Source organism: Amblyomma maculatum, chromosome 1 (assembly GCF_055883805.1).
Source record: "Amblyomma maculatum isolate TAMU_Amacu chromosome 1, ASM5588380v1, whole genome shotgun sequence".
NCBI classification, from domain to species: domain Eukaryota; kingdom Metazoa; phylum Arthropoda; class Arachnida; order Ixodida; family Ixodidae; genus Amblyomma; species Amblyomma maculatum.
In genome coordinates, this window is record NC_139344.1 from 233,601,948 (window position 1) to 233,629,587 (window position 27,640).

The 27,640-nt window shown below is 47.1% G+C and overlaps 1 protein-coding gene across 1 annotated transcript in view; it reads left to right on the forward strand.

Moving 5' to 3' along the window:
* The first annotated feature begins 2,447 nt into the window (after positions 1–2,447).
* LOC146205907 (uncharacterized) overlaps positions 2,448–27,640 on the forward strand; it is a 177,020-nt gene continuing 151,827 nt past the window's right edge. Inside the window, exons 1-2 of the mRNA XM_084608234.1 lie at positions 2,448–2,744; positions 18,456–18,587. Of these exons, the coding sequence (XP_084464360.1) occupies positions 2,649–2,744; positions 18,456–18,587 (228 nt within the window). The 5' untranslated portion in view covers positions 2,448–2,648. The remainder of the gene's footprint in view (positions 2,745–18,455; positions 18,588–27,640) is intronic.

Below are 27,640 nucleotides of genomic sequence, written 5' to 3' on the forward strand. Positions count from 1 at the left end.
CGCATGATTAAGAAATAATGCATAAAATAGCATAGAAACGAACTTAAGCCAAATTCGCAGCATAGAGAAAAGAATGATATCAAAATCACAACAAACTCAAAAGGTAGTCACAGAAACGTAATTCCGAGAAAAACAAAATAATGCCGTGAGGTGGCAGTGGTACAACGCGAAGAAAAACCTGGCGCAGTATTGCTTACGCAATAAAATTCGTAGCTGTCCTGCTGAGCAGAAAGCTTGCAAAGCGTCACGCTCTAAAGGAGCCTCTTTAACTTAGAGTAAACGCACAAGCAGGGTGTTGGCGAAGCAGCCGAGGTCCGTCTGCTCGCGAAACACCATGACAACTCTCATTTGCGTCATCGAGCGAGTAGACGGAACTGCCGTAGTCTGCGCTTTATGCGAAATCGATACTTCGTTATCGTTACGGTGAGCAACGCTCTCCCTGAACTTTATGGCGGAGACACTGTAAACAAATATTTGTGCTACCTGGGCCCGCTTGCACAAAACAATCTTAAGACTGTCTTAGCTAAGTCCAGACTTAACTGAAGTCTGAAGAATAGGCCACTAGCATGGCCGCTTAAGACTGGAGTCAAGACTGGGCTTCAGTCCTGACTTGAATAAGTCGCTTGTATGATTACGACTCTAGTGCTGTCTTGATTAAGACACAAGGACGCCAGGTGTCTAAGTAGAGAAATTAGGGAAATACAGGGATGCGCTGGCACTGTCCCTGCTGTAAGATGTACACATTCCGTCAATTTTGCGTTGTGTAAAATCCGTGCCATTGCTTTTTGCGGCTTAAGATTGTGTTACGAGGAAAAATGCCCCAAGTGGTTGCTGAGGCCGTTCTGGGAAGCCACTCTGGTGAACATGAACCTGAAGCGTTCGACGTTCGGAACACGAGCAGTCTTAAATAAGCTTGGTCTTTCTAAAGACACCATTTAAGTCTGGACTTAGCTCGGACTTTATCGTGCAAGCCGGCCCTGGTTTTTATGGAAGTTAGGACGACTGGAGTGTCTATGACGTCAAGAGAGATGCCGAAAAGCAATAAAAAAGAAGCACTAGGCTGAAGCACTAGAAGCACTAGGTCGCAGTAATGGAAGGCACGGTGTTTTCCTTGAAGTTATGAGTCCCCACGCGCGAAAGACCGCATGCAACAAAAACTAACTTTTCCTCTTCCTGGCAGCGTGATGATTTTTCCCGTGTCGGCAAGAGCAGATAAAGCAAACCGTTGGAATGCACTGCAATGCTCTTTTAGCATATTTAATTTCTTCCCGTTATTTTTTTATTTTAAGTGGCTCACGTGCAACTGAATTAGGTACGGTTAAGCGTGAAATTGTGTAACATTGTTGCCACGGTAGATGCTGCTGTTTAGTGTCAAGCTGGGCCAGAGTAAATAAACATGCAGATAATGCTTGGACAAGAAAAATTTTGCATGTACACCTACATGTTTTAGAAAAAAAAAAAACTGGGGTTTAGCTTTAGTGAAACATGGTAGGTTACGTAAGCAAAGCCGACGTAGCTTCTCTTTCTGTTTCTTCTTTTTCGTCTTCTTCTTCTGCGGCGCGGTGTGGCTACTGACCGGGTTTACCCGACGGCTTGAAGAGGGGCCCCATCTGCGGTCGCTCTAAAGGTCAAACGTGGCTACCGGCCGGGTTTACGCGACGGGCTGTAACCTGGCGTAATATTGCTTACGCAATAATATCTCCCTTTGCATCATCCTAGAAAAATTTACCGGGCCATTGTTTTTGTGTTCCAATGCGATTCTCAGCAGTAAAGTTCCAGGGGTCGTGTTCAGTTATTGAAAGGGCATATTTTCCTAGAAGGACCACACGATGAACCTCCTCCGCACCTAAGCGCAGCCAAGGGTACGTATATCATGAGGATGCGGGATCTCCTCTTACATAATATTCAACAATCTAGCCTTAACCTGCCCACGGTTCTAAATTAAGCACTTAATCTACTGGTAGCCAGAGCACGTCGTCTTCAATTTCACGCTGTATATCGACCATGTGTCACATGTCGGCTATATTATTGCAGTTCTCTTATCAAGATGTGGACGAGTCGTTTAAGGTGTTGGAAAGTGATAGCGGTGTCTCTTCAAACCGAGTGCTTTTTTACTGCGACAAAGTTTACGGTTCTTGGCTTTACTTGCTACTGCGCTGAGCTGCTGAGGCCCGGCACTCAATCGAGGGTTCTTGGGCATAAATAGTGACACGTTTACACCACAAGAAATTCTTGTTAATCTCATTGCATGCGGTTAGGCACGTGCGCAAAACGAGAAGATGGTCCATTTTCAGAACATCTGGACCAGTTTCGCAACCGCAGAGCACTCGGATGAGCCAATTAGGAGCTACGAAACGCGCATAAAATGTACTACGCGAAGGCGCAACCAGAGGGCGGTGACGAAAGCAGAGTAGAGGCAGCATCACAGTTTCTGCCTGGAAGTAAAACAGAAAGCAGCCATAGAAGCGCGCCCGCGATGTGGCTGCGCGCCGCCTCCGTTCCGTCCAGCGTTTGCAGGTTTCATCTAGGAGTCCGACGAATAGCGCTTAATCCACGGCACGGTAGTGGTGTTCGTGCGCCAAAGGGATCGGCGGAAGACGCTTCCAGTTTGGACGCGCAAGTTTCGTCGGCAGTGAGCGTGCCTCTGCATGGTGAACTATCGCGAAGGTGTGCGACGCGTGCCCGGCTTCGAAAGCGAGCTGCCAGAAGGCGAGCCTTCACGGGAGGGACGTTTCTTTGTTGCGGTAAGCCGGTGCTCTCAGCGGTCCATCGCGCTTCGTTGTCACTGTCTCTGCGGGATACTTCGCACACAGCGCGCTGTCGACGAACTTTGCGACAGGTCGCGCCTTTTCCGCCCGTCTGTCTTGTTGGCTGGCGCGTCACTTTCCTCCCTGCGCGCGCGAGCCGCGACTTCGGAGCGTGGGGAACGAGCTCGTTGGCGGCGGGCAACGCCTGTGCGATCAGCTCTACACGATTGAGTGCACACCTGGAAACGACGCGTCGTCTGTCGCCTTGAGCGGACCGTTTTCCAACAACGCCCCTGAGCAGCCTCGAACACGACGACGCGATTCAAGGTTGCTCCTGGGGGGTCAGTTGCGGCTCTTATCGCGCGGAAGTTCGTGAGAAATGCACTACGGACGGCCCCGTCAGAAAGGCCTGTTACGTGAGGCTAAGCAGGGGTCGCGTAATAACGGCTAATTGCGCTTTTGAAGCAAAGCGCAGGGAAGGACGCGGTAGAAACATACAATAATCAAGGTTCGCTCGCAGCTATTTGAGCTTAATTAAAGACGGCGTCGACTGAAGCCATTCCCTGAGGCGGCTCAAAATATGGCGGCATTCCGAAAGCTTCTAATGGCCGCTATATTTATTCCTGTGTCTTTACTTCGCCAAACGGTCGACATCTTCATGCGTTTCTTGCGAAAAACACCAGCAGTGCTTTTTCTTATTTGACATCACTGATCGGAAACACACCTGTTATTTGGCAGCAGCGGCTTCAATCTTTTTCTAACCTCGATAGCTACCATTTGGAATATTCGGCTAATTTTCAGGCTTTGAATTGTACAGAATTCTTCGAATAACTCAAAACATATTCGCTAAGCTGCTCTTGCCGATAGCGATAGGCACATTCTAAGTGAGCAACATTTCTTTGCGTTAAATTGAACAACTCTGAGCTAATTTTCTAGACTTTCTTTGTCAACCACTTGTTGCACTTTTAAACTGGGCATTGAGCGTTCGTCTTTTGCGCATCGCTGGGCATACATCATGGTTTCATAGCTTTCTTGTACAGATACACACTGATAGTATCGTTGTTTGCAACATGTGTCCCTAAGATAACATGGCAATTTGACGGATGTACTGTGAGCAAACTGATTGTCATGTAGAGATTTCCATGGCACTCGTTCCCAAGAATAAGGAGCTTGTTATGCCATACATGTGAAGGAAGCCAGCAGTCCGTGAGCATTGGGGACATTTCTGTTGCGTGCAGCCTCCCACTGACACTGTTCAACAGCGACACCGCCGTTAATAGCGGAGGACGTAATACGTGCTGCATTAATATTACCTCCGAAAGTAGGTGGACAGCCGCCGCCGTATTCAGTTCAGAGTGCATCATATGCGAAGCTCGGAGACCATCGGTTCATATTTAACCGACAGCATGCTGTTGTTTTGAAGCGTGAGTTTCATCTCTTAGCGTTTCATGGGGCTTTCCCGAAGAAATCAGCGCGGCACTGAGGTAATGAAGCCCCATAACATTCATCAGCGCGTGATGCTGTGTTCTGCGCATGCGCGACGGTATAAGTGCATTAACATCCGGTGCTCGCCTCTAGGCTCGTATGTAGTCGTGACTCGAAACAATCACAGAATTAAACCTAAATTTCAGCAACGGTAACGCCCGGTTTCATTGTGATCTTATCCGTGACGTCGCGCACTACGTGATGGACGCATAATAATTAAAATACATAACAGAAAATTAGCATACGGCCGTGACCGTGGTCCACGGCGAAGCGAGCAAGTCAGCTTTCCTAGCCGCTGCGTGCCCGGGCCGCAGCCCGACATTGCACGTGTTGAACAGCCACTATCTCGCGCAGTGCGTCGCCGCCTCCATCATCTATCGCGCGCAAGTCAGTTCCAAAGGAAGTACCGCGCAAGCGCTTGCACGCGCAAGCGAAAATTTGAACGCCTGGCCGCATCCCCTATGGCAGCCGCACCGCAGGCGCTAACAACTTTTCAACGTCTTTATTTATTTATTTAAAATACTATCAGGACTAAGATAGAAGTGGATTTAATTTCATCGAAGTAGACACATAATAGTAAACTAAAAAAAAAAAGCACATGAAAACAATCATGACAAAAAAAAAAAACACTCATGGAGACCATACCTACAAGTGCTAATCTAGGGATTTAGATAACAGAAGAGAATTTCTCACGGCTCTTTATGCATACAATATTGCTGGACAGTTTATTCCGATCTCGCGCTGTTCGGACAAAAAAGAAAAAAGGGAATATTTCATGCAGTCTTTTGAAAATCTTTGTTCATGTTTTGTATTCTTATTGCGCGTTATTCGGGAAATCGACTGCTTTATGTACTGTTGCTTTTCAATCATGACTAGATTATTTGTGATCCAATAGAAAAGAATTAAACGCTTCTGCTTTCGCCTTAACTGAAGGGTGGGCAAATCTGCTTTATCACATAGCGGAGAAACTGAATCTTGTTTTCGATAAGCAGAGAAAATAAATCGGAGTGAACGTCTTCGTGCCAGCTCTAAATCTGATATGAAATACTGAACGTGAGGATCCCAGACTTCGCAGGCGTACTTGTAAGCGATTAGCTTTGTCTCAGTGGAAGAAAATTTGAGTGTTCGTTTTGTGTATCATAATTTTTTATTGGCGTTACTGATCACATTTAAAATAAAAGACTTCCAGTTCAAGATTTAAGAAATAATTACTCCTAGATATTTGTACTATGTTATTCGGTTAAGTAGGTATGTTACCTTGTAGTGTGTAGTTAAAGATCAATAGCTGGCGTTTGTGTGGTACTGTTATGCAGACAGATTTCTCGGTCTTTATCGACATTTGCCATTTGTCACACCAGTCATTAATCTTGGACAAGTAGTTGTTAAGCCTCAACTGATCTTCACTGGATCTAACAGCGGTGCAAATTATGCAATCATCTTTTAGTTTTTCTCCCGGCTCTGGGAAAAGGCAGAATAGGAAAGTAAAGCCTCCAGGCCCAGATCCCTAGCTTACCACCACTCCAAGCTTTCCGGCGGCAAATGTCAATCAGCTTACGGTGATTGATGTGACAAGCTGAAGTTAAACTCTTCCATTTTTTTTTTCTCTACTTTCACATCAGTTATCCTTTTGTCCATTAAATGATTACGCTGTTAATTTGTCATTGATCACCACCAAAATTTAAAGAGAATACGAAAATTGCTTGGTGCTTTCCCTGGTTTCGGGGATTGTTGGCTCACTGCAAATATGTATATCATAAAGAACCAATCAATTTCCTTCCATTTTCTGCGCAATTCATTAAAACATTAATAACACCAGTGCTCTTTCAAGCAGCAAATAATGTAGACTGATGAAATATAGGATACGTGCCGCATGCACTCTGTGCCGCTTTTGGCCAAATGATATTTAACCGAATGGTTATACGTATATAGACAGCGTACTACGTGCAGCCAGTACTCTGGAGCCGGCCGTTCGACCACTCTTGGTAAATGACATTTGGTTGCGTATTCTGTAAGAGTGGTGTTGTCTCGCAGCAAATGTGTCAGTCACGCAATTGCGGTGAAACGACAAGACGCGAAGCTTGCATTCTCAAATGAACGTAAGAAAAAGGAGCGGTCTCATTTGACACTGCCCTTCGGCTTCAATCGACAGGGGGGGGGGGGGGGGGGGGGGGGTCAAAAGTAAAGTGAGCTCGACGTAGAAGCCAATCCTGCAACCTCTAGGAATCCAACGAACCATGGAGCGCAGCCCGTCCACGAGTCTAAATTAACCTGTAAACTATTGCCATCAATACGTGACTCAGTGACGTTACAGCTATAGAATGAATACGTGACTTCTATTAAAATAAAATAGCCAAAAGGAAAAAGTATAACGTACCAGCTAGCGGAACGGCGGCACTGTGTAGCCAACTATATCTGCGCCATACATCTGCTTACAGTAAAGTAGTATATATCGACTCAGAGTGGTTAGAGCATATCTGCTGTGCAGAGTAGCCACTGCCAGCTACGGGCTCTGTAGATTCCATGACTGCTAGTTACGGTTGCGCTATGAATGAGTGTATGAGCAAGAAACAGCTGGGCTAAACACCTGACAAATGACCAGCGCCGATTCTGTAGGTGGACTTCACTGTCACAATTGGCGGCGGGCACCGATAGGCGCCGGGTAATGGAACGCGGGCCTCTACGCGCTCGCACGCCTTTGCTTGTTGATCCAACAGCAATAGCGTAGAAGCTGCAAGCAATCGAAGCTGTCAGCTATGCCTTTGCAGTTACCTGGCGGCCTGACCTTTTACACTACAGCATGCTTTTCGAACTGAGGTTCGAACTCGCAAATAATTTTTCTTCGCTCGTACAGCACAGACTAACACCGGCCCATTGTTCCGGTGCGGTGAAAGAACTATGGCTTCTGATTTCCGCTCCGCTTGCCGCGTGTAAGCGCTGGTTCAGTGCGAGCGTAGAACTGCGCGCCGTCGTGAGCGGCGCTGCATCGGTCAACTTCCTTTGATCATACGAACGGGCAAAGGCGCCCGCGTATATAACTCTATCGCATGGTGTACGGCTGGAAGCATCAATGGTGTAATTGGAAACCTGACATCACACGCTGGTTTGTTCTTTGTTCTTTTTTTTTTTTTTTTTTTTTTTTTTTTTTTTTTTTTTTTTGTTCTCCCCTCGGTGATCGTGGCGGTGGCCGTGATGATAGTGCGACGCGCACATAATGCCCGAGGTGGCAGCGATGATTCGTGGCGCCGAAGATGGCCGCGATAGCAGGGTATCGAGCTCCGAGGAAGAGGCCGTGAAGGACAATCGGCAGTATTTGCAAAGGTGCCCAAAGTCAGTTACTGAACCTGTTCCCCCTCCGTGGGGTGGCGAACGTCGCCCCCCTCCAGCCGGCTGGAGCGCCTGCGTAATGAAAGCCACGCGAAACCTGGCATTAGCGAAAGCGTTGCTCCCAACGAGAGAGTGCCGTCTCGAGGGGGCCGCCGAAGTTGTGAAAGGAGCAGCCGGCCCTACGATCCGGCCCAGCCGGGCGAGGGGAAAGGTCAACGATTTACTCTCGCGCTGTATGCTGGCGCAAGCTGTCCCGCAGCAATGCTGCACCCGCCTGGCGTTTTCGAACGGTCACGCTGGTCGCCGAGGTCAGCGGCGCGATTTGGATGCCTGGTCACGTCCCTCGTCACGAGCAGGGGAGGCGCTTCAGTTTCACTTCCGTTTCTCGCGCGAGGGCGGCCGCCTCGGAGAAATGAGGCGCTGAAAAGGGCTGCGGAGGAAGAAGCCGCCGCCCGGTGTAACAAGTGCGCTCCGAGGCTCATCTGGGAGCGCGTCACTTGTGATGCGTGTCACGGGCGCTGCTCACTGTCGCTGCCGGCAGGAGGGTCCTCGCCCCGCGCGCGCACTTGACAGATTAGCGCGGCAGATTCCGCGAAAAAGTGGCCCTGCTTTATGCCGCAAAATTCCTGCGCTCGCTTGTTTATGCCCTTGCGGGGCGGCCCACTTTGTCCTGTGCCGAGGTGGACCGCTACGGGCCGCAGTCTGCTCTCGAGTCTCGCCTCCGCTTTAGTGGTTCCCGACAAGAGGCTGGGAACTCGCTGCAGGAGGTATCCTGATGTTTCAGTCAACTCCCTCTGAAAGCAGCCTGAGTAAATACCGCGCCCACCGCTCTGACGTCTCTTCTTTCAGCTCAGACTGCTGATACAGTTGTGTCTACTTAATGTAACTTGGTTAATGTAGATAACTCAAATCATGGGCTTCTTTTTTTGTATGTGACTCAATTTATGGACTTTTTTTTTTTTTTTCAAAGGATAAAACTGTTCACTGTATTTACGCCTCATTAAAACGGACATTCGCTATTCGGACAATGGAAAAGGTGGATGCCATGCATTTATGCCGCATTCATATCGACAGTGATGCGAACAGTCTTGACTGCCCCAACCGGATCTTTCTTTTAACTATAGTCTGAGTGCAGAACATTAGCAAAAAGCAGGGCGAAAGTGAAAATGCCCGAATTGCGGCTTTTTTTTTTAATTTTTTGTGGTCCCATAATTTACAAAGCCAAAGACCCCAGTCGATGCGCCTTACAATTTGCAGAATGCACGATTGGCAGTTATTCTACGATGAAAGCCTGTTAGCAGCTGTCAGCTTACCCAGTATACAGCCATGCACCAGCATTTCGTGAGATATGTCAGCAGTAGTGCAGGAAATAGTTCATGCAGCCATGAGGCGCTATCGTGGACCACTATACGATTCAAACTAAACCTCACTAGCATGATGTCTTTGTTTTGTTTAAGGTTTTGTTTAATTTTAACTTCACTACTTACTCTTAGCGTGAACATGCAAGTATGTGACAGCACTCTTCAAAGTGCCAGTGCATCTGTCCTGGCAGTGCATAAAAGTTAATTGGCACGTGATGCAAAGCACACCTTCCAGATCATCCTGCACGCACAACACTTTGCTTTGATGTGCGGCCATGTTAAAAGCATGAACGCTCTAAAGAGTGCGGCTGCACACTCGCACGTTCACCCTAAGAGTGGATCACCCTGTACGTACAGAAGCAGACCTTAATCGTAACGCATGTTTCCCTTATCGTGCTTCTTTTTCTTCGGGTCCGGAATTCTTGCCCACCTTGTAATTATGAAGTAACTGCCTGGAATATTATGAGATTGTTATTCACATGCTGGGGGGAATGGCCTAAGCTTCCAATGCGTGACAAAAATTAGCTTTGAAAGTTTTTTCTGCGTTTGCAACGAGTAGTTAGAGCAGGAAGTGAAGAAAGAAACGGCGAGGAGGTTAACCGGCAAAAGAGGCCGGTTTGCTAACCTGCACTTAGGGAAAAGGGATGAAAGGATATAAAGGCGAAAGAGAAAAGTCAGTGAGAGAGCAAAAAAAAAAAAAGCCAGCAGGCGAAAGTCCACCGTAAATTCACAGCCTGTTGTGCAGGCCCCACACTCTCAGGAAACAGATCAGTACCTGGCTTCACCGCAGGTAATCGCCGCTGCCACTGTCCGAGAATCTTTATCTCTGTGCGCTGGCGTGGGCAAAGATTATCCAGAGCACGGCGTAGAGATCGTCTTCCGGCACTGTAGTTAGGACATTCAGAAAAAAATGCGTGTCATGGTTTCCTCACTTCCGCAAACGGTCGCACACAGGGTTATCAGCCAAGGCAACGTCAAGCCACAGGCGACACAGCAAAGTTCCTTCACGTCATGGGCCAGGTGGAAATCGGGAATTCACGTCGCGGTCCTGAAATTGTAAACTTTGTTTCGGAAACTGACCGTGAATTTCACAAGATAATCGTGATCTCCAGCGCCAGTTTTCAGGAAAACTTACTCTGCGTCTTTAAAAAGCGGATGGACACACAAACGCCCTAATGGTGAGCCGTTCATGCGGCCTTGTTCGCGTGGTGGTTGCTTACGATGCGGCTGCATCCAGGTAGCCATTGGTGGATAACATCGTGCCCTTTACTGGTGGCAGAATAATGCAGCTTGCAGATTTCCACGACCAGTTGCTCGTGGGTGCCACGACACGAGTAGTCAATAGTCATAACGCCATAGAAAACCTATGGGCTGCATTTGTTTTTAAATGATTATGAGGCAGCTATGGAATACTGTGAGATACCTTTTATGAGTGTCACGCGCTCGGTAATCACCGGAGGCCATCACCGAGAGATGACAAAAAAGGGGAGGGGTGGTCATTCGATGCCCGGCGTAGCCGGTAAGCAAACGTGGAGAATGAGACGAAGACGCGTTGACTTGAAACAACAATAAGAAGACGTTTATAGGCTCAAAACGAGGAATACACAAAACATTTAGAGGGCAGCAATTAACATTCTAAAAGGCAACGACACGAGTGAAGAAACAATCTAAATACTTGGAATTACGTATACAGGGTCATGCTTTTCCGGGATGGAAGTAACAATTCAATTAACAGCGAGGGAAAGAAAGTTCCGAGCAGTGTCGAACATACAATTGACTGGGGAACGCGGCGGCAGTCCATCACTGGGGCGACGCAGACGGGAGGCCCTCGAAGGCGACGATCCTTCCTGGGCGGCTTGCGGTCCGTGGATGCGTGGCCCCCTGAAGTACGTGGCAGCTCGGGTTTCCTTCTTCGGGAGCGAACTGGGCGGACTGCCTTTGGGCAGATGCCTTGTGCGCAGGGTCGGAGTCCAAAGCAAAACACACACTTAGAGCGCACAAAGTAGTTTACTCACAGAGGAAGGCTCACGTGACACACCACACTTTAGCACTGCATGGCCGCCTTCTGAGGGCAACGCAAAGGGCTATGGAACGAAAAATGGTACGGGTAACATTAAGAGATAGAAAGCGTGCAGAATGGGTCAGAAAAATAGCTGAAGTTACTGACATTCTAGTGGAAATCAAGAAGAAATGGGCATGGGCAGGACATGTAGTGCGAAGACAGCCTTAACCGATGGCCGCTTAGGGTAACCAACTGGATTCCAAGGGAAGGAAAGCGTAGCAGGGGCGGCAGAAAGTTAGGTCGGCAGATGAGGTTAAGAAGTTCGCAGGGGTCAAGTGGATGCAGCTAGCACAGAACCAGGTTAACTGGAGAAATATGGGAGAGGCCTTCGCCCTGCAGTGAGTATAGTCAGGCTGATGATGATGATGGTGGTGGCCGCCATCTTAGGTTTGAAAAAATAACGCACAACAAAAACAGTGGCGTACGCCCCAACTTCGGTTCTTCTGGGGGTCACATTGCCAGGGAAAAAGGATATACGGATATACAAATGAAGCTCTATACTTTGGACGTAGTAGGGGTGACTTTGGGTGGGGAAAGTACGACACAGGCAGCACGTACTCTTGTGCTCGAGCATGGAGAGAGTTGGAGCTAACACAGGGAAAGCTATACTGTTCCGAGGGAACGTGCACGTACGTGTTCTTGCGCGCCCGACCGATGGTGACATATACAGGTCCCGTGAACATATGGGGTTTACTGTACAACAATTAAGCGTGTGAAATAAATGCAACATGGGGAAATCATTGGATTCCGCCTATTCTGTGAAAATGAGCATACTGACCGAAATGTTCTAAGCTTCTATGCACTTTTGCTTGGGAAGTTTGTTCTTCGCTCACAAGCAATAAGTCAGACTGTCACTGAAAATTAATGGTGTGAGTTTTTGGAAAAGGAACAGCAAAACAATTAGAAGAATCTACTCATGTTAGATCTGTGGATATGATTGTTATTGCGCAGTTATTCGATATATGTAAAGAAATTAAGTTCAATAGCTTTTTCCAGGAAAATTTCCACAAATTCTCGTATTCGCGTTCGGTTATTACAGAAAGTTCCTGGAAAGTTCACAGTTCTGATCGGGCACCGAAGTGTCCATATCAGTAAGCTACGACAGTTTTCGCAACAAGCCCTTACTGCAGACCACTTCTATTTACGTCTGTGATTAACACGCACAAAAAGCAATTATAATATGTGGCGGCAATGGCAAGCGATGAAACACGGCGACAACAGAAACAGAACGACGTGATGACATAATGATGAAATGTGCTTTAATGGCCAGCGAGCCTGGCGCGAGCGCTCCTTCCTGCGCCACTGCCCGCTTCGTCGTCTTCGTAGCATGACCCGGGGCCACCGAGCGATCGTCCCGATCGATTGCTAGAATTCCAATGCGAAGATGGGATGAATGCTTGCTCCCAGAGCATCAGGTCCAGTGTTCACCATTTGCCGAAGGCCAAGGCCCATGGACACGCCGGACGGCTTGGGTGGGGGTCTCAACTCGAGTGGTCGTGAGACCGCTTCGTCGTGGGGTCGGTCGGTTCAGCTTTGGGCTCTTTCTGGTCGTCGTGCGTTGTGGTCAGAGCTGGGGACGGGGCTGGGAGAGCGGCTGGTTGGGTCTGAACAGGAAGGGCTGGGGCGGAGCTATGCGGCGATCTTCACGGGCTCGCAGCCGACAGTCCCGGCGGACGGTTGGCGTCGATGGTCCATGGCGAGGATGGGGATGAATTGCACCTCCACCAAGATGCTACGTGGTGGCAATGGCAAGCGATGAAACACGGTGACACAATAGAAACAGAACGACGTGATGATATTACGATTAAATATGCTTTAATGGCCAGTGGGCGCGAGCGCTCCGCCCCGCGCCGCTGCTCGCTTCGTCGTCTTCGTAGCAATATGTACTAATCTGAGGTGATGGGAGCTCGAGCATACACGACGTATGTCGCTATATGCTGACGACCCCCCCCCCCCCCCCCCCAATTTTTTTTTTTTCACAATACCCAGGTGGAAGCAGCGAGCAAGTAGGAAGCACGTGACAGCCGCGCTAATTCCTGACGCACGATCGTAGTCGGGGCCAACGTTGGTTAGAGCTAGCGTTCTTTCCGACCACGGGGATTCGTTGTCGACCGTACGCGGCCCAACAATTATTTGACGAACATGGCATCTTCAATAATTAAGAAGTTGTATACATAATTACTTACGGGGGCTACAAACCTCTAAACAAGTTAGGAGCATAAATAATGCAAAGTTAGGAGTTTAATATTAATTAACAAGCTGACTACATAAAACGACTTCGCTATGACAGTCGAAAAAGCTACACAAACGTATAAAAAATGCGACAAAATTTTATGTAGTTTTGTCGTAACAATCTTTTCGGTAGTTCTGTAGTACTTTCCGATGTAACTATACAAAACTGATGATACTACAGAAATTTCTGGCGGTCACAGCAGGTTTCATGGTCAAAAACAGTGCAGAAATTTTGTTGTGACAACAGGAACGCTTCTGTGGTATATTCCTGCGCACACCGCCACTAACGATGTCATGTCGAAGAAAGTGCTCTTCTAGACACCCCCCCCCCCCTTCCCCCCCGCCACCACCTGAAAAAGTTTTAAGCACTGGTAGCAGTACAAGGTGAAACGCCCTGTATAGATCACGCCAAAATAACCGACAACCGAAAGGCCGTTGGAAGACTTTCACATCTGTATCGCCATATACCAGCGATATACACGAATATTGCTTTATTATCGCTTACTACTCTCCCGTGGAAATATTCAATCTGTAAATTTGCTTTCCTGGTCTCCGTCGCAATCATTATAAATGGGGCACGGCAGAATGCTGGGACCATGCAAAGCTGGTTCCGTAGGCGCACTCTTCCAATGTATCGTGATATCGAGACCTGTGACTACTTTTAGCACTTTGTTTTCTTCATCTTACCGCCCTTATCCTACAAGGAAATCATCAGGCTTCCTTGGGTATTCCGATCACTCTTGTCTTCCCTGGGAAGCGATCCAGCAACGAAGCAGTGCAGAAAGGCGATAGTGCGCCACTGAGCCTGGCAGACAAGGAAGTGTTTTGTTGGGGAGCGCGTCCGAACTGCGCTTCTGTGTCGCATGACCAGTGGCGGAGAGATTTCCCGTCCGTGCTATCCTCATCAATGCTTTGTCGCTCACGGTTCATTGTGCCGGGAGGGCTGCTCGTGTTACAATGGCAATTTCTCCAGGCACTTCAACACGCAGTTTTAGAATGTAAGATAAAACATTTGTTTTTGACAACCGTCTTTGCAATACGATGCGAAACAGCGATATTTCCTTTTATATTGTGCCAAGTGAAGAGAGCAAGAGAGAAGGTGAATGTAAGACAGGATTGATAACCACACACTACAGATGAAAAGGGAGAAATAGACAAAAGAGAAAACAGGAAAAAAGAAAAAATAAAGAACACTTAAAGGATATAGCGCGGTCACTAGGGAACATATATGCACATAAATGTTTCTACCGGTATAATGCACGTAATATCCGATCAGTGTGACTGCAGCTGTGCAAAGGTTCTGCACCGCTTACCGACGAGGCTAATTAATGCCCCGGGATCTCCGCCGTTAGAGAATGGTCTGATGCCTAGCCGTCTTAAAAGCGGTGCTCAGATTCAGGCGTTCAAAGTCGGAGCGAAGGCAAGAAAGTGCTGTCCACACACGCGCAGTTTCCATACGGAGAATTGTCACTTATACCATGCAATCAAGTTATGATAGTAGTAAAGGCGTCCTTCATGTTAAAACGAAGAGCAGACTTCAATCATAACCGAAGAAGCCGGATGACACACACAACTAAAAGGAAGGACCGAGGGTGCGGAGGCGGTAAGGAAGCACAGGCTCCTCAGTCCTAACCAGGCTTTGTGTGTGCAAGAAGGCTGACTTTTGGGAACATAAATTTTATACGTCTTCTACAGCAGATCGGGCAGCTATACGTCGGTGAGGTTGCTGCCCTGGATGCCGTAGTGAACCGGAAGCCGCTATCCTTGTTTCTCATTGACAGCATAACATATTTGCCTAACAGGGTCAACTACGCATGAGAACTGATGTGTATGCGGACTTCAAAAATGGACAAATAGCACGTGTCAAGAATGGCCGTGGCTTTGAAAGTTCGGCGCCCATATTGCCAATAGTTGATGATCGAGTGTATGTTCAGGTGGCGTTTGACGCACGGAACGAATTGATAAAGAATGTGGAACAAGGTGAACTGCGAAAAACCAGTTCGGATAGTGTATGAAAAGCCTGCGTTCGGTCGCAGTTTCGCTAGTGCATCATCAGCGTCGTCTACGACGTGCCTGACAATTGTCCTTGTTTTATCGCGCAGTTTTCTGAAAATGGGACGACGTGCCCTTTAATTGTGGTCACTGAAATGTATTTGGAAGACGGAGAGATGAGTCAATGACATACCCTATTGGAATTGAGAATCTGCAGTGGCGTCTCTCTTCATTGCTGTGGTTGTGAGCACAGTCCGGTGTTATTGGGAACGTGGGAAAGCGATACACTGACACACGCGCGTGCAACATAATCGAAGCCTTCACCATTTACCGAAATTGCGAGCGGCTGGTAGGCGAGTCTTATCATTTTGTAGAAGGAAACAGTCTATCTTGATGCTTGCAGACAACTCGAACTTGCCACTTCCTCTGGTGGGTCGATACACAAGTGGCGCCGTTGTTATCATGTTCTTAAAAAGTTAGTTGAAAACGTCCTGCTTGTCCATCTACGTCACAGCTTTTATTGCTTCCTTGTGAGAGAAGATACTTTATCCATGGAACTGTAGCCACTGGTGTCTAGGCCGTCAAGTAAGCCACATGATGTTCAGGGATCTGGGTTTTGTGTCAAATGTGAATATTCGGTCGACTCCAATCTACTTCAGGACGCGATGGTCTCCAGCAATCATCTTTTGCAGATGAGGCAGATCAAGGAAGTCCTACGCAGGTATGGATTGCCAGCCCTTGCACACTCTGAAGGTCGTAGAGGCTTGTCGTAGATGTACTGGACGTTAGTCATGCCGTACCGAAGAGGTTCCAAGAAGAGTGTTCGGCAAAACGGAAGCAGGAGCGTTATTCACCGCAGGTAGGGTCCACGGGCGATGGGTTGCTCTCAGGCGATGCGAGGAAGGTTCAAGACAGCCCCATCCCAGCCCTCACTGCCGCATAGCCCACGATTCGGATGACTAACTAAACCACTCAGTTTTGTTCTTGCTGTTCGCAAAATTATGAAGAAATCTGGTTGCAAACCACAAAGACATGCTTCCATCCTTAGTTCTGTCTTTCAAGCTGTATAGGTAAGTGGTTGATACGGCTTTCCTGTCGTCAGAACCATCACTTTCGGAGGCGTTATACTTCACGATAATTTCTGCATGCGTTTGTGAAACTACAGCCACGATCTAAACAGTTGCACGGTCTTCTTTTCAAAACAAGTAATTACGAGCGTTTCATTTCTGATTCCATGAAAATCTTTCTTGGATTGTTTTTGAGTTGGTTCTTTCACGGATGTTTTCGCACATACACTTTGGAACGGGGAGTATAGAGCCCCACTAACACACGATGCTTCTTCCTGATGACTTATTTTGTCCGCTCTTTTTATATTGAACTGATACGTCCCGCTCAGAACTCCTGTGCATTTTCTTACTTCATCGGTAATGTCAACTTTCTGAACAACTAATTGTCCCGTGCTTCTGTTTGCACTGCACTGCCATGTTTTACCACCCACTGTAGCTATGGCCTTTTACTGCTGAGCACGAGGTGGTGGGATCGATTCTTGGTCCTCGCGCCATGGCGATCGCGCGTCACTGGTCGAAATGAATATATAGTGTCCCGACGGCTCTGCGCGCTTTGACGAGCAGCAAGTAAACGGAATTGACCGAGTTCTCGGCCATGGTGGGCCTCTTGGCCCTCCTACAGCTCTGACACATACAACGTTAGTTTAGTGTCGGCATGCGTATATAAATTATTTTTACGCTGAGATTTCAGATACGTTCTTCGCAAAGTTCGCGCTCTGCCGTCTTCAGCTTATTTTTTTCCCGACAAAAGCAGATTCAAATTTTCTTTTCTAGAAGTTTGATATTTTGGTGAATCACCTACTACAGCACTATGAAGGGGGGGGGGGGGGGGGCTGTTTGCGTTGTAATGGGAGATAGCAGAGTGGGGGCTGAATTTTAAAAGGACAGTTTACTACCGGACACGAATACGAACATATTGACGTAATTGATATTTAATTCTCTTGACAATCACCCACAAAGCACCCACGGTTTCGGCACAGACTTGTGTTTTAAACTGGCAAGGAAGGTCTTGGCTGTGACCCCCCTGTTTTCAAGCTTCTCGGCTCTGCAAATAGGCACACTTTGTCGGCTGGAGTGGATGTACCACACTTTATGACAAGGGCCCAGCGGGCCACAACTCGTATTTTCGTTGAAAGAAACCTCACACCCTGAACTTTTGAACTACCTCCTTAACTATTTTGAAAAACAGACTGTCAATACGTTGACAACAATGCTGCTATCCACAGCGCTGATATATTGGATAGGTTTTAACTCTTTTGCTTTAGTTATAGCTTTTAAAGCCAATATAGCGATTTAAAAAAACTAGGCAGCTCGATGTCTGGATCATTATTCACATACCTGCCGCCTAGATAGCTATGGTTTTTAGCCTCACAACCGAGTTACATTAGGGTCCTTCCAGGTACAGATCACCGCAAAGAAAATTTTTATTGATCAAAATTAGTCCAGTGTTCCTTCCGAAAGTTGTTATTCACTTTATATCGTGCTAATATAACGTTCTATCTCAGTACTGCGCAGCTCCAAAGCGTATACATCATTCGAACATACTGCACTAAATAGATTGTTGAAGGCATCAGCTTTTTGCTTCATGTAACATCTCAAATCAGCAAGCTCTCTTGTCGCCCATATTCGTGAGCAAAAAAGAAACAAATAGCAGTATTCTAAGTAGACTTTGTGCATCCTCATTTGCATAACGCGGCGCTAGAAAAGCGTAACATTGTAACTACAACCCCACTGAATTAGAGTTCACGAGCTAAGCGACATTTCAGCTTCGTTGCTGCCTCGTGATGAGGCAGCTAAAATTATGGTAGGCTGGTTAGCGGAGGTTCCCGGATCATCATAGGTCGGTCCCTAACCTTTCGTGCCGCGCGCTCGTATACGTTGGGTCACCCGCGCTGCCACTGCCGCCGTCGTAACGCCCGTGAAGTGCTGCCGTATGATGCAGCCGCGACAGGTGGCGCGTTAACAACTACCCCACTCGGGCGCCGCCACGGGCATTGTTTAGTTTTTGTAGCCGGACTTGAGGTGGCGTCGTTGGAAGAAGCACTTCCGGGTTACGTCTCGAAACCAGCCACTTTTCGGGATGACTACTTTTAAACCCAGTAATAGATATTGGTCACTTCACACGAGCCGCATGCTACGAGGAGAGGATATTGAAACGCATTATTTTTCTTCTGCTTTTTCGCAGGTTCCAGGAGCAAGGTTATTAACCTCCAGTCCGTTGTGCGCCATCCTGTTTCCTGGATACATGGGAGCAGTGGCCAGCTTTTTCGGTGGAATTGCCGTCTCAATAACTCGCGTCCTCCAGCGAATGTCACAGGTAAGTTTCACATTTTCTCGTGATTAGGATGACAATCTCACTGCTTTAGTGTCGCAAATTTAGCTAACATAAGCACTGCGTGCAGCGGTTCTGTTCCACCCGCTTTCATTTTCCCGGGTGCGGTTACTCTTATCGTGGGGTTTTGGATATAGCAGTGCCGAAATGACACGTGACAGCTGTAGTCAATGAGCAGTCCATGAGTAGGCAAAGTAAGAATCATCACCGCTATCTATTATCTGCGGATTCGAACTTGACTGATTCGAATCCACAGCGATTGATATTCTTGTCTGTGTGTATGTGCACGAAAGCACTACAATATGCCATGATCAGTCATTGTTCAGTCATAGGCTCCATCACTCTCTGTGTCGGCTGGCGAACTTGGAAGACCCGTTGAACATCTCTTACGATGGGGTATACAGGAGCGGATGTATATATAGCAAACGGGGCACGAGGCACGCTATATTCCGTTCTAATTGCCGTCCCAGCTTCTCTGTACTGAACATGAAGAAGCATTATTCGCCCACTAGAAGGCGCTCTAGTCTCCACAACCATTTTGCATGCATCACAGCTGCCGGTTTCAATTGTGCAACTTGTTAAAACTGTTAGAAGGCAATAGCGCTCTCCGTTTACTTTTGTCCGCATGCTTGTACCTGGGCCGTGTACGTAAATTTCCATAGCACAGAGCCGTCGAACGCGGCACAGCGTTCTCGCTCCCGCATGCCTGAGCAGTGCAAAACGATACGACGGATTATTGCTTCCGATGGTAGGCGAATTGCCTCGCGGTGAAATGCAAATGCAAATTATTTTACAGGAAAGCAAAGGCGGAATAATTGGTGCACTTGTCAGCGGATACCGGGCCCGTGTCGTAAGGGAAGGGGAGAAGGGGGGATTGAAAGAAAGGAGAAAGGGATGCCTTAGTGGAAGGCTTCGGAATAATTTCGAGCAATTGGGGGTTTTTAGCTTGGACTGACGACGCACAGCCTCCATCGAAACGCGGCCACCGCGGTCGAGTTCGAACTTGGGTACTCCGGTTCAATAGCCGAGCGTCTTAGCCACTGAGCCACCTCCGGCGGGTGTCCTCGCCGTAGAGAGGGATTTGATTCACGAGGGAAAACGGTATTCTTGGTTATCTATCTAGGCTCAAAGCCGGTAGCATGTTGGGGACTGGAAACCTGGAACCCAGACTGTGTACAACAACTGCAGCGCGGGCCTGCATGCGTAACCTTGGCTATGGTCGCTCTTCCGTGGTCGCTCTCGCAGTAGGACACTGCTAACTCGCGTCGGCAACAAAAAAGCAGTAAAACAGTGCGAAAGAGGCATATCAGCTCTTTGCTTGGTCCTAACAAATGAGGTTTACGGGGTACCTGTATAGTCTAATCTAATGTGCCAAATTCGCCATTTGCGGCCGTAGGAGAGGCGATGGTTAATGCCTAAATCAGAAATAAATCCCGCTTTTAGCGCGCTGGCCCTCAGAATCCTAGCTTTCACTGATTCCTCCAGGACCTTTCTGGCTCCGCGCTGCATCCTCGTGTCTGTGTTGAGGAGGAAGTAGGAGTTCCTCCCCGACAGGCTCGAGTATGTGTCCGGGATTTCAGAAGCTGCATGAACTCGGACAACGGCCGATGTGCCTCCTGTCTTTGGGCGCCTTTGACATTGTTGTCGTCTTTTGTGATATATTTTGCATTAGACAATAGCAAATGTATAATGTATGGTTGATGGCTGACAATAGTGCATCAAAAGCGCAGTAAAAGCTGAACAAGGCTCCCAAAGAGAAAGAATAAAAGAAAGGAAAGCAAAGAAAAGAAAGCAAGGAAAAGAATACGGAATGAATGAATGAATGAATGAATGAATGAATGAATGAATGAATGAATGAATGAATGAATGAATGAATGAATGAATGAATGAATGAATGAATGAAGTTTAGAAGTGGAGACTTGCAGTTTCTACGTACCTTAAAACCAAGGGTGTCCATGCCGGTTAAAGTGCTAGCGCACCTAAAATTGCATTCAACCTAACGACGCTAAACTGTGCGTATTTTTTCTTATTTTAGATAAATTAAATAAGGAAATTATGGAGTAGATAAATGGAAGTAAAGTAGAGGACGGCTGGCCCCACTGTTACTCAATTGGCAGGCAGAGCACCTCACGGGATGTACAAAGGTCATGCGTTCGGTGCAAAGCAATCCGCTCTTCGACACACCGGTTGACCTTATTTTTCTTTGGTGTGAACGGTCGTTGATTTATAGATCCTCATTTACTCAGTGTTATCACCTCTTATTACGCCCCATTCCACGGAGCAACAATGCCAACTTCAGTGTTACGAGAAGCATACCGCTTTCTCGTGTAGTCGAAAGTACCTACACGGAAGCGCTGACAGTGTCGTAATCTCTTCCTATTTGAATTTCAAATGCCACAGTCGCGATTCTTCCTCTCACTAGAAAAGCTGCCGCGCACGACCCTATCTTTGCTTAGGAAAACTGGCACACACGTGGCGTGACGTTTGACGCTCTACTGACGCATTAGTGAACATTTCTTGCGCACGGAGCAGGCGGTGCTGTGGCTAGCCGCCGTTACACGAACCTTCTTTGCCTGTGTGTCAAGAAGGGATTACTTACGATGCTAAAAAAAAAAAAAAATGACACTAGTCAATCATCTAAATTCCGAGTCACAGCACTGACTTGGAAGAACGGCCTCGTCCATAACGGAATAAGCGTTCTGTTTCGAGCAATGATCCACGATTACCCAAATAGCGCTCGACGTGGCCACTATACGAACTGCTGATTTGCGGCCAGCCCTTTTGTAAGAGTCAGGGTATTGGGCGCGAGCTCCATCACTGGAGTGAGTGGTGCTACCGTCGACCTAGAGGAGGAAGTGGGATCACGCGGGACTTCTCATACTGCTACTGGCTAAGCAAACGCTCGATTGAATTTGTGCCTTTTCAAAGCTAAAAGTAGCGTTTTACTCCGCAGTCTTGCTTGTTAGCCAGAGTCACCACTGCACATTTTGATTGCGTCGTCGGCACGATTGCTGCAGTTTAAACTGATACAATGGTTCGTTTCTGTTCTGTACCGCAATGATGGACTTATGGGACGGAACACGACGTAAGCTCCCATTTCTACCCGGAAATAACCTCAAAAGAAGCCCGGTTAATCAAGTTCCGTATGGACAAAGAAGCCAGTGATATTTCACGCGTGTGCAGCCAGCATTTCAGCGAGCAAAATATTGTCTATGAAGTTGCCGCTAAACAGTTCGTTAAGTAGCGGACCAAGGGACCGGCGCGCGTGTTTACGCTTTTGCGTTTAACACTCGTGACGCTAATGAACACTGATTATTGCCAGTAGGGGAAAAGTACCGGCTTCTTTACGATAGCCGAGAGGTTTAATTTTGTTTTTTCTCAGTGAAGGCTTTCAAGCCTGAGAACGAAAGCTTCACTGAAACGAAATAAAAGGTTCTGCCACCACGCGCAATGGTATGCACTATGAGCCGTTTTTGGCAGCTTCAGCAGTAACGACTTGAGGCCATGCAGTTGATGGCTGGTGTGAAGTGTAAGGTATGAAATTAAACAAGGAAAAAACTGTTCAACTCGTCACAAGGAAGAAACGTCCCAGCGTATTTACTTAACACCTTGGCAGCAGTGCGATTTGCGAAGTTGATAAGTATTAATACCTAGGAGTAACGATTACGAATAATCTATCATTGTCTGAATATATTTCTGATATTTGTGCTGCTGTTTTTAAAAAGTTATGCTTTCTTAAAAGAAAGCTAAAAATTGCCCCCAAGAATACAAAGCTTTTAGCATATATAACGCATACGTCAGATCCAAATTAAAATATGCGTCGGTACTCTGGGATCCCTACACCAAGAAGGACACGGAAAAACTAAAACGTATTCAAAGAAAAGCTGTAAGGTTTATATACGGGAAATATAAACGACTAGATTCATCTTCTTTGCTCATGCAAAAACATCATATTCCATATTCCATTACAAGTACGACAAAAAATAAGTCCACTTCTGCTCCTTCATAAATTTATTTCAGGAAAAATTCTGCTAATCCTTCCGAATTGTATTCAGCAAGCTACTATCAGGCGAACAAGGCATACTACACAACACGCACTGACTTCGATTTTTGCAGAAACAAACTCCTATAAGAACAGTTTTTCCCTCCAAACAGTGAAAGAATGGAACGAATTACCACCAATTGTCTTTGAATCCGATTTCCTAAAATTACTAGAACGACTTTTTAGTCTATCACAGGTGCCCTGAGTTGAGGTATTTTCTTGATTACTGATTTTTTTTTTTTTTTTGCAAGAATGAAAATTGGAATATGAATAGAATGGAACATAACTCGAACGAAATTTACAGTCTCAATATTTGTTTTCTCATCGTGTAGCTTTGTATAGTGTATGTTGTATAGCCGTTGTAAAGTGTTTCCGGCTTTTTCTGGATTTGCGTCCCTTTTTTATGTCATCTTGTGTCGATCCTTGTTCTTATTGTTGTACAGCCTGTTCACTTTGTCATAGTGTTGTAACGTCCTTCCTGTCTGGGCCAAAACATTGGCCTGTAGTATTGCTAAATAAATAAATAAATAAATAAATAAATAAATAAATAAATAAATAAATAAATAAATAAATAAATAAATAAATAAGCACTATTTACAAATGACGGAGAAAACGAATAAATATCAACAAAAACATCATGATCTATCGAGGTAAGTAAGGGCCAACAAAACTATACTCTGTAACAAAGCGTAGTCTGGAAACTACTCTAGAAGAAAACCATTCTGGAAACTACTCGAAGCCTGAGTGGCAATTACTACAATCAGAGTGGAAGACTTCGCTGCTTGGAACGCACTTCTACGCAGTTGCACTAGATTTCTCCGCGTCGTCCCCATTGTCCTATGCTATAATCTGCAGCATTCGAGGGAGCAGCAATATTATAACAGCGCTGCATCCAGCGGCACTGCCCAAAGGCGCTCCGCATTTTTCAGGCACCTGACCGCTTCGTTCCTGTCGCAGAGAGATTTTATCTAGATTCAGTGACCGCTTACCTCTGGCTGATGATGTGCCAGTGCCAGCTGCAGCTCGCTGACGCTGTGAAATGCTTTCTTACCTAATAAGTGGGCCTAATACCACAAGTTAAGCGTAAACAGGTCCAGACCGTAAACAAAGAGAATGATTTGTTGGAAAGGGAAGACTCATTATCTGTCACACATCTCCGTGGGCACCTAAACCACACTGTATACGGGAAGGACAGAAGATGAGATTGAAGGGGGAAAAGAGATGCCATAGTGAAGGGCTACGGAATAATTTCGACTGCCTTGGGATCTTTATTGTGAACCGACATCGAACAGCACACAACGAAACACAGCCGCCGCTGTCCAGTTCGAACCCGGGTACTTCGGAAGTAGCCAATTGAGCTTCTTAACCACTGAGCCAACGCGGCGGGTGCCTAGACTAAAGCATATAATAAATTAAAAAAAAATGACTGCAAAGACAACGCGCAGCTAAAATGCCTAGGAAAGCACCACACAGCAGCAGTTTAACGCGCGTTATCCCACTTAGTGCGTCACTCAGGTGCTGTCGAGAGATGACGTCATATGTCCTCGCGCCCGATACTCTGGATGTGATGCTAGGTCATATGCATTCAAAATAACGTACAATAGTCTGTTTATTCCCCTCAGGTTTCATCCAGTTCCGTGAAAAATGAGCTCACACGCGTGTGCTCTTCAATACGCACTGGTCGTGTGATTTCTGTTGTATTTCGATGGCTTTCTTTGGAGCTGGAAAAAAAAAAAGATATACGCGAGGTTTACTTATCGCAAATAATCGAATGGGAGTTTCCTAAAGTGCTCTTGATCTCTGCAAATCTCACTGTATGTCTGAAGTCAATAATATGGGAATATAGATAAATTAGCATAATTGACTATTTCATTACCTAAAAAAAAAAAATGTCTGCTTTGCGCAAGGTGACTGGAACCAATATTCAACTGGTTTCCCTCACCTGCCTCAAATATTGTAGCGAAAGCTACACTATTGTAGGTTTTCAAGCCGTCGGCGTGGCACCGGAGCACCGTGGCAGGAGCTGCCAACCTCTCGTTTAACATGGGACGGTTATATGTCAGAATCAGCCTGCCAGGACCCTGGTATTGACGTTACCCCTATAGGCCACTAAGGGACGGTCATACGGCTCGGTTAAGGCGGGGTCTTATATGTGGGCTAGTAGCCTACGCTATCGTGTCATACCCTGAAAGGTGGAGCTTAAGTGTCTCCCGTATTTAGATGCAATAAACGCCTTTACCACCACCACCTAAAACGCCGGTGAACTTTGATGCATTCAACGGAACGCGGCTGGTTGTGTTCAATTCAACGCTCGGTCGCCCGCAGCCAAAGCTTTCGCTCCACACTCTGTTCAGCAGCGTTGAATGCTTGTAATTCTTTTTATTTTTTAACCCTTGACTCAAGTTATGAGAGGCTCCATGTATATACTATGTGGGTATCACGGAAATAATGCACTTTTTGTTCATTGTCATCACGATTTGATATTTAATAATGTAAGCGCAGGTTGCCCAAAGTACGCCGTAACTAACGTATCTTGTTCTGCACAAGGCTGGCATCAGGATGCCATTTTTGCTTGTTCTAGAATTGTCTCATTACAAAAGCAACGCCTCTACGGAGACGATGATTAAGCACATAAGAGTGTAGTTAACTACAGTTTAAAACGCCGGTAAATTACTGTTTAAGTACGTTTCAGCCTTCTAAACTGATTTACGTGCCGGGCGCTGACTCGCTATATTCTGCGGTTTTTTAAAAAAGTAGGAGCTCCCAGGTAAGTTTAATCACTGTTTTTAACGCCAGTATGTGTATTTTACAAATCCTTTTAGAGAATGGTAGAATGTTTCGACTTTAAAAGGCTGGGCAATCAGTTTGTCTTGTGTGAAGTCACTGAGCCAAGCTAATTAGTGAATAACATTTGGCACGTTTAGTCTGCATTAGAATGTTAACTCATCACTCTATCAAGATGTAAGGTGAACATGGCGCTAAGACGAAGTTGCGTTTGCGCGTTTGCCAGCAAAAATCGCCCGGCGCCTCGCGCTCAGTCTTAGCACCGAACCGCAACTCGAAGGTGCTCTGCCGACGTCACGATGCATTTTAACGTCAGGTGTAACGCAAGAGGTTCACGTGAAGCGTCATTGCTATGGTCGTGATTTTTCTGAGCGTCGTTCCAAACACGATGCGCACCGCCAATCACCAGTGCTTTGCTCAGCTAGCTCTCAATTATATCCATATTCGCAAGTCATTCGCGACAGCCACAGAACAAGGAAGTGTAATCTCGTTTGTCAGCGTGATTTATTATCTGAACCATGCTGAGCTCTCAGTAAGAGCTCGGCCTCTGCATGCTGAGAGCACCGTGGCTGAAAGCTGGTGACGTCTCAGGAAGTTGCTTGAGATCGCTAGAGACATGTCTCCGGCCGCCGTATACAGACGTGCGATGTCGTTGTCACCTTAGAAATCACATTTAGAACAGTGCGGGCAATCTCTTCTCTCGCTTTACAGTGTGCCTGCTGCCTACTACAGCTTTTAGGGATCTCGCCCGCATTTGCAAAAGCGTTATCCGCTGCCACCACTTCGTGCTATCCACCTCGCATAGCCTCTCGTGGCACACATATGTCGGCGTCGCAGCGAGCGTACGTCACGTTCCCAGCGACGATGGGCGCGACCGAGAACACCTCGCTCGCTTTGAGCGCCCCGGCGCCTCTTCTGGCCGTGCCCCGGCCATTCCCACAGACTCGCAGCGCGCTCATTGTGAAAGAAAGAGCCAATTTTTCTATCCGTGGCATCATTTGTGATCTGCGTCGGGTGACGTAACGCTCGAGGCTTTAAATAGAAAGTGTGCAGGATGCGCCTGAGCGTTAGGCGATGGCGGAGGGGTTGGCAAAGAAACCGCCGAAAAAGGCCGGGGTGCAATTAAAGCGTGAGTTAACACTCACGCTGCATTAGTGTATGTAGAGTCGCGCTGCGGCCTCGACGAATGTAACAGAGCAAAAGGAACATAGCACCGCACAACGAAACACACAAAAGATTACGTGGGCGTAAAAGATAATTAAAAGGCCACGCTGGAGCTTGCGCCGGCCCTTCTCGGAGGTGCGAGAACGACGCACACGATGCACAGCGGCCTCATCGTTAATCAGCTGCGCTGCAGAGCGAAGGACCTCCAAGCGCTGACCCTTGGGTCTCCGGGCCCCGCCTTCCCTGCGTGCACTTGGCAGAAAGCACGAAAAGGCATCCGAGCTGAGTTTGGGTATTGCTTTTGTTAGCAAAGCAGAGTTAATCGAAAACAAAGGCAAATGAAGTTTATCAGCGTTTCGCCGGCACTCGTACGCGTGTGCACTGGGTGAGCCGCACTCCTATGTGATGCCAAAGAAAGGAGGCGGGGCGGGTGTATGCAGCCGGGCCGAGTCGGGCGCCGTTTCGAGGGCGGTTGGCTGCGTTCTTACATGCTTTCTCACGCTTTTGCTGCACTTTGCTCAATTACGCGAGGGCAACGCAGCCACGCTTCCAGCCAATTTGTCTTTATTATTCACGTCTACAGTCTTCATTCTTCTTTATCGCGGACAGTGCGGCGTGTTACTTTCGCCTACGGATACCCTGCGCCTTCCTCACAGCGGTGCGAGAGAGTTCCAGTCAGGCGTTCTCGTTGTGCAGACGATTGCTATATGCCTAAACGTCTGGGTGACGGTAGGTATGCGTAACGTCTTGAGAAGAAAAAAAAGTGACCTTTTTTTTTCGATTATCTTGACGGTAAATTTGTTATATAGTTATCACTGCCCATCTGGTCCACTTCAGACACTTACTTTATCACGCGCAGGATAAATGGCCGTCTGATGAGGACGGTATTTCGCTCGCCCACTCAATCAGCTCTTGCTACTCCTCATAGCACTGCACAGTCAACCGCAATCTATACGTCTGCTGGTATACATAGAATTCAGTAAGCATGCCAGCAAAAGAAAAACGAAGAAGGATTCGGGACCCCGTTTGCGCGCGCTGTTCTTTCATC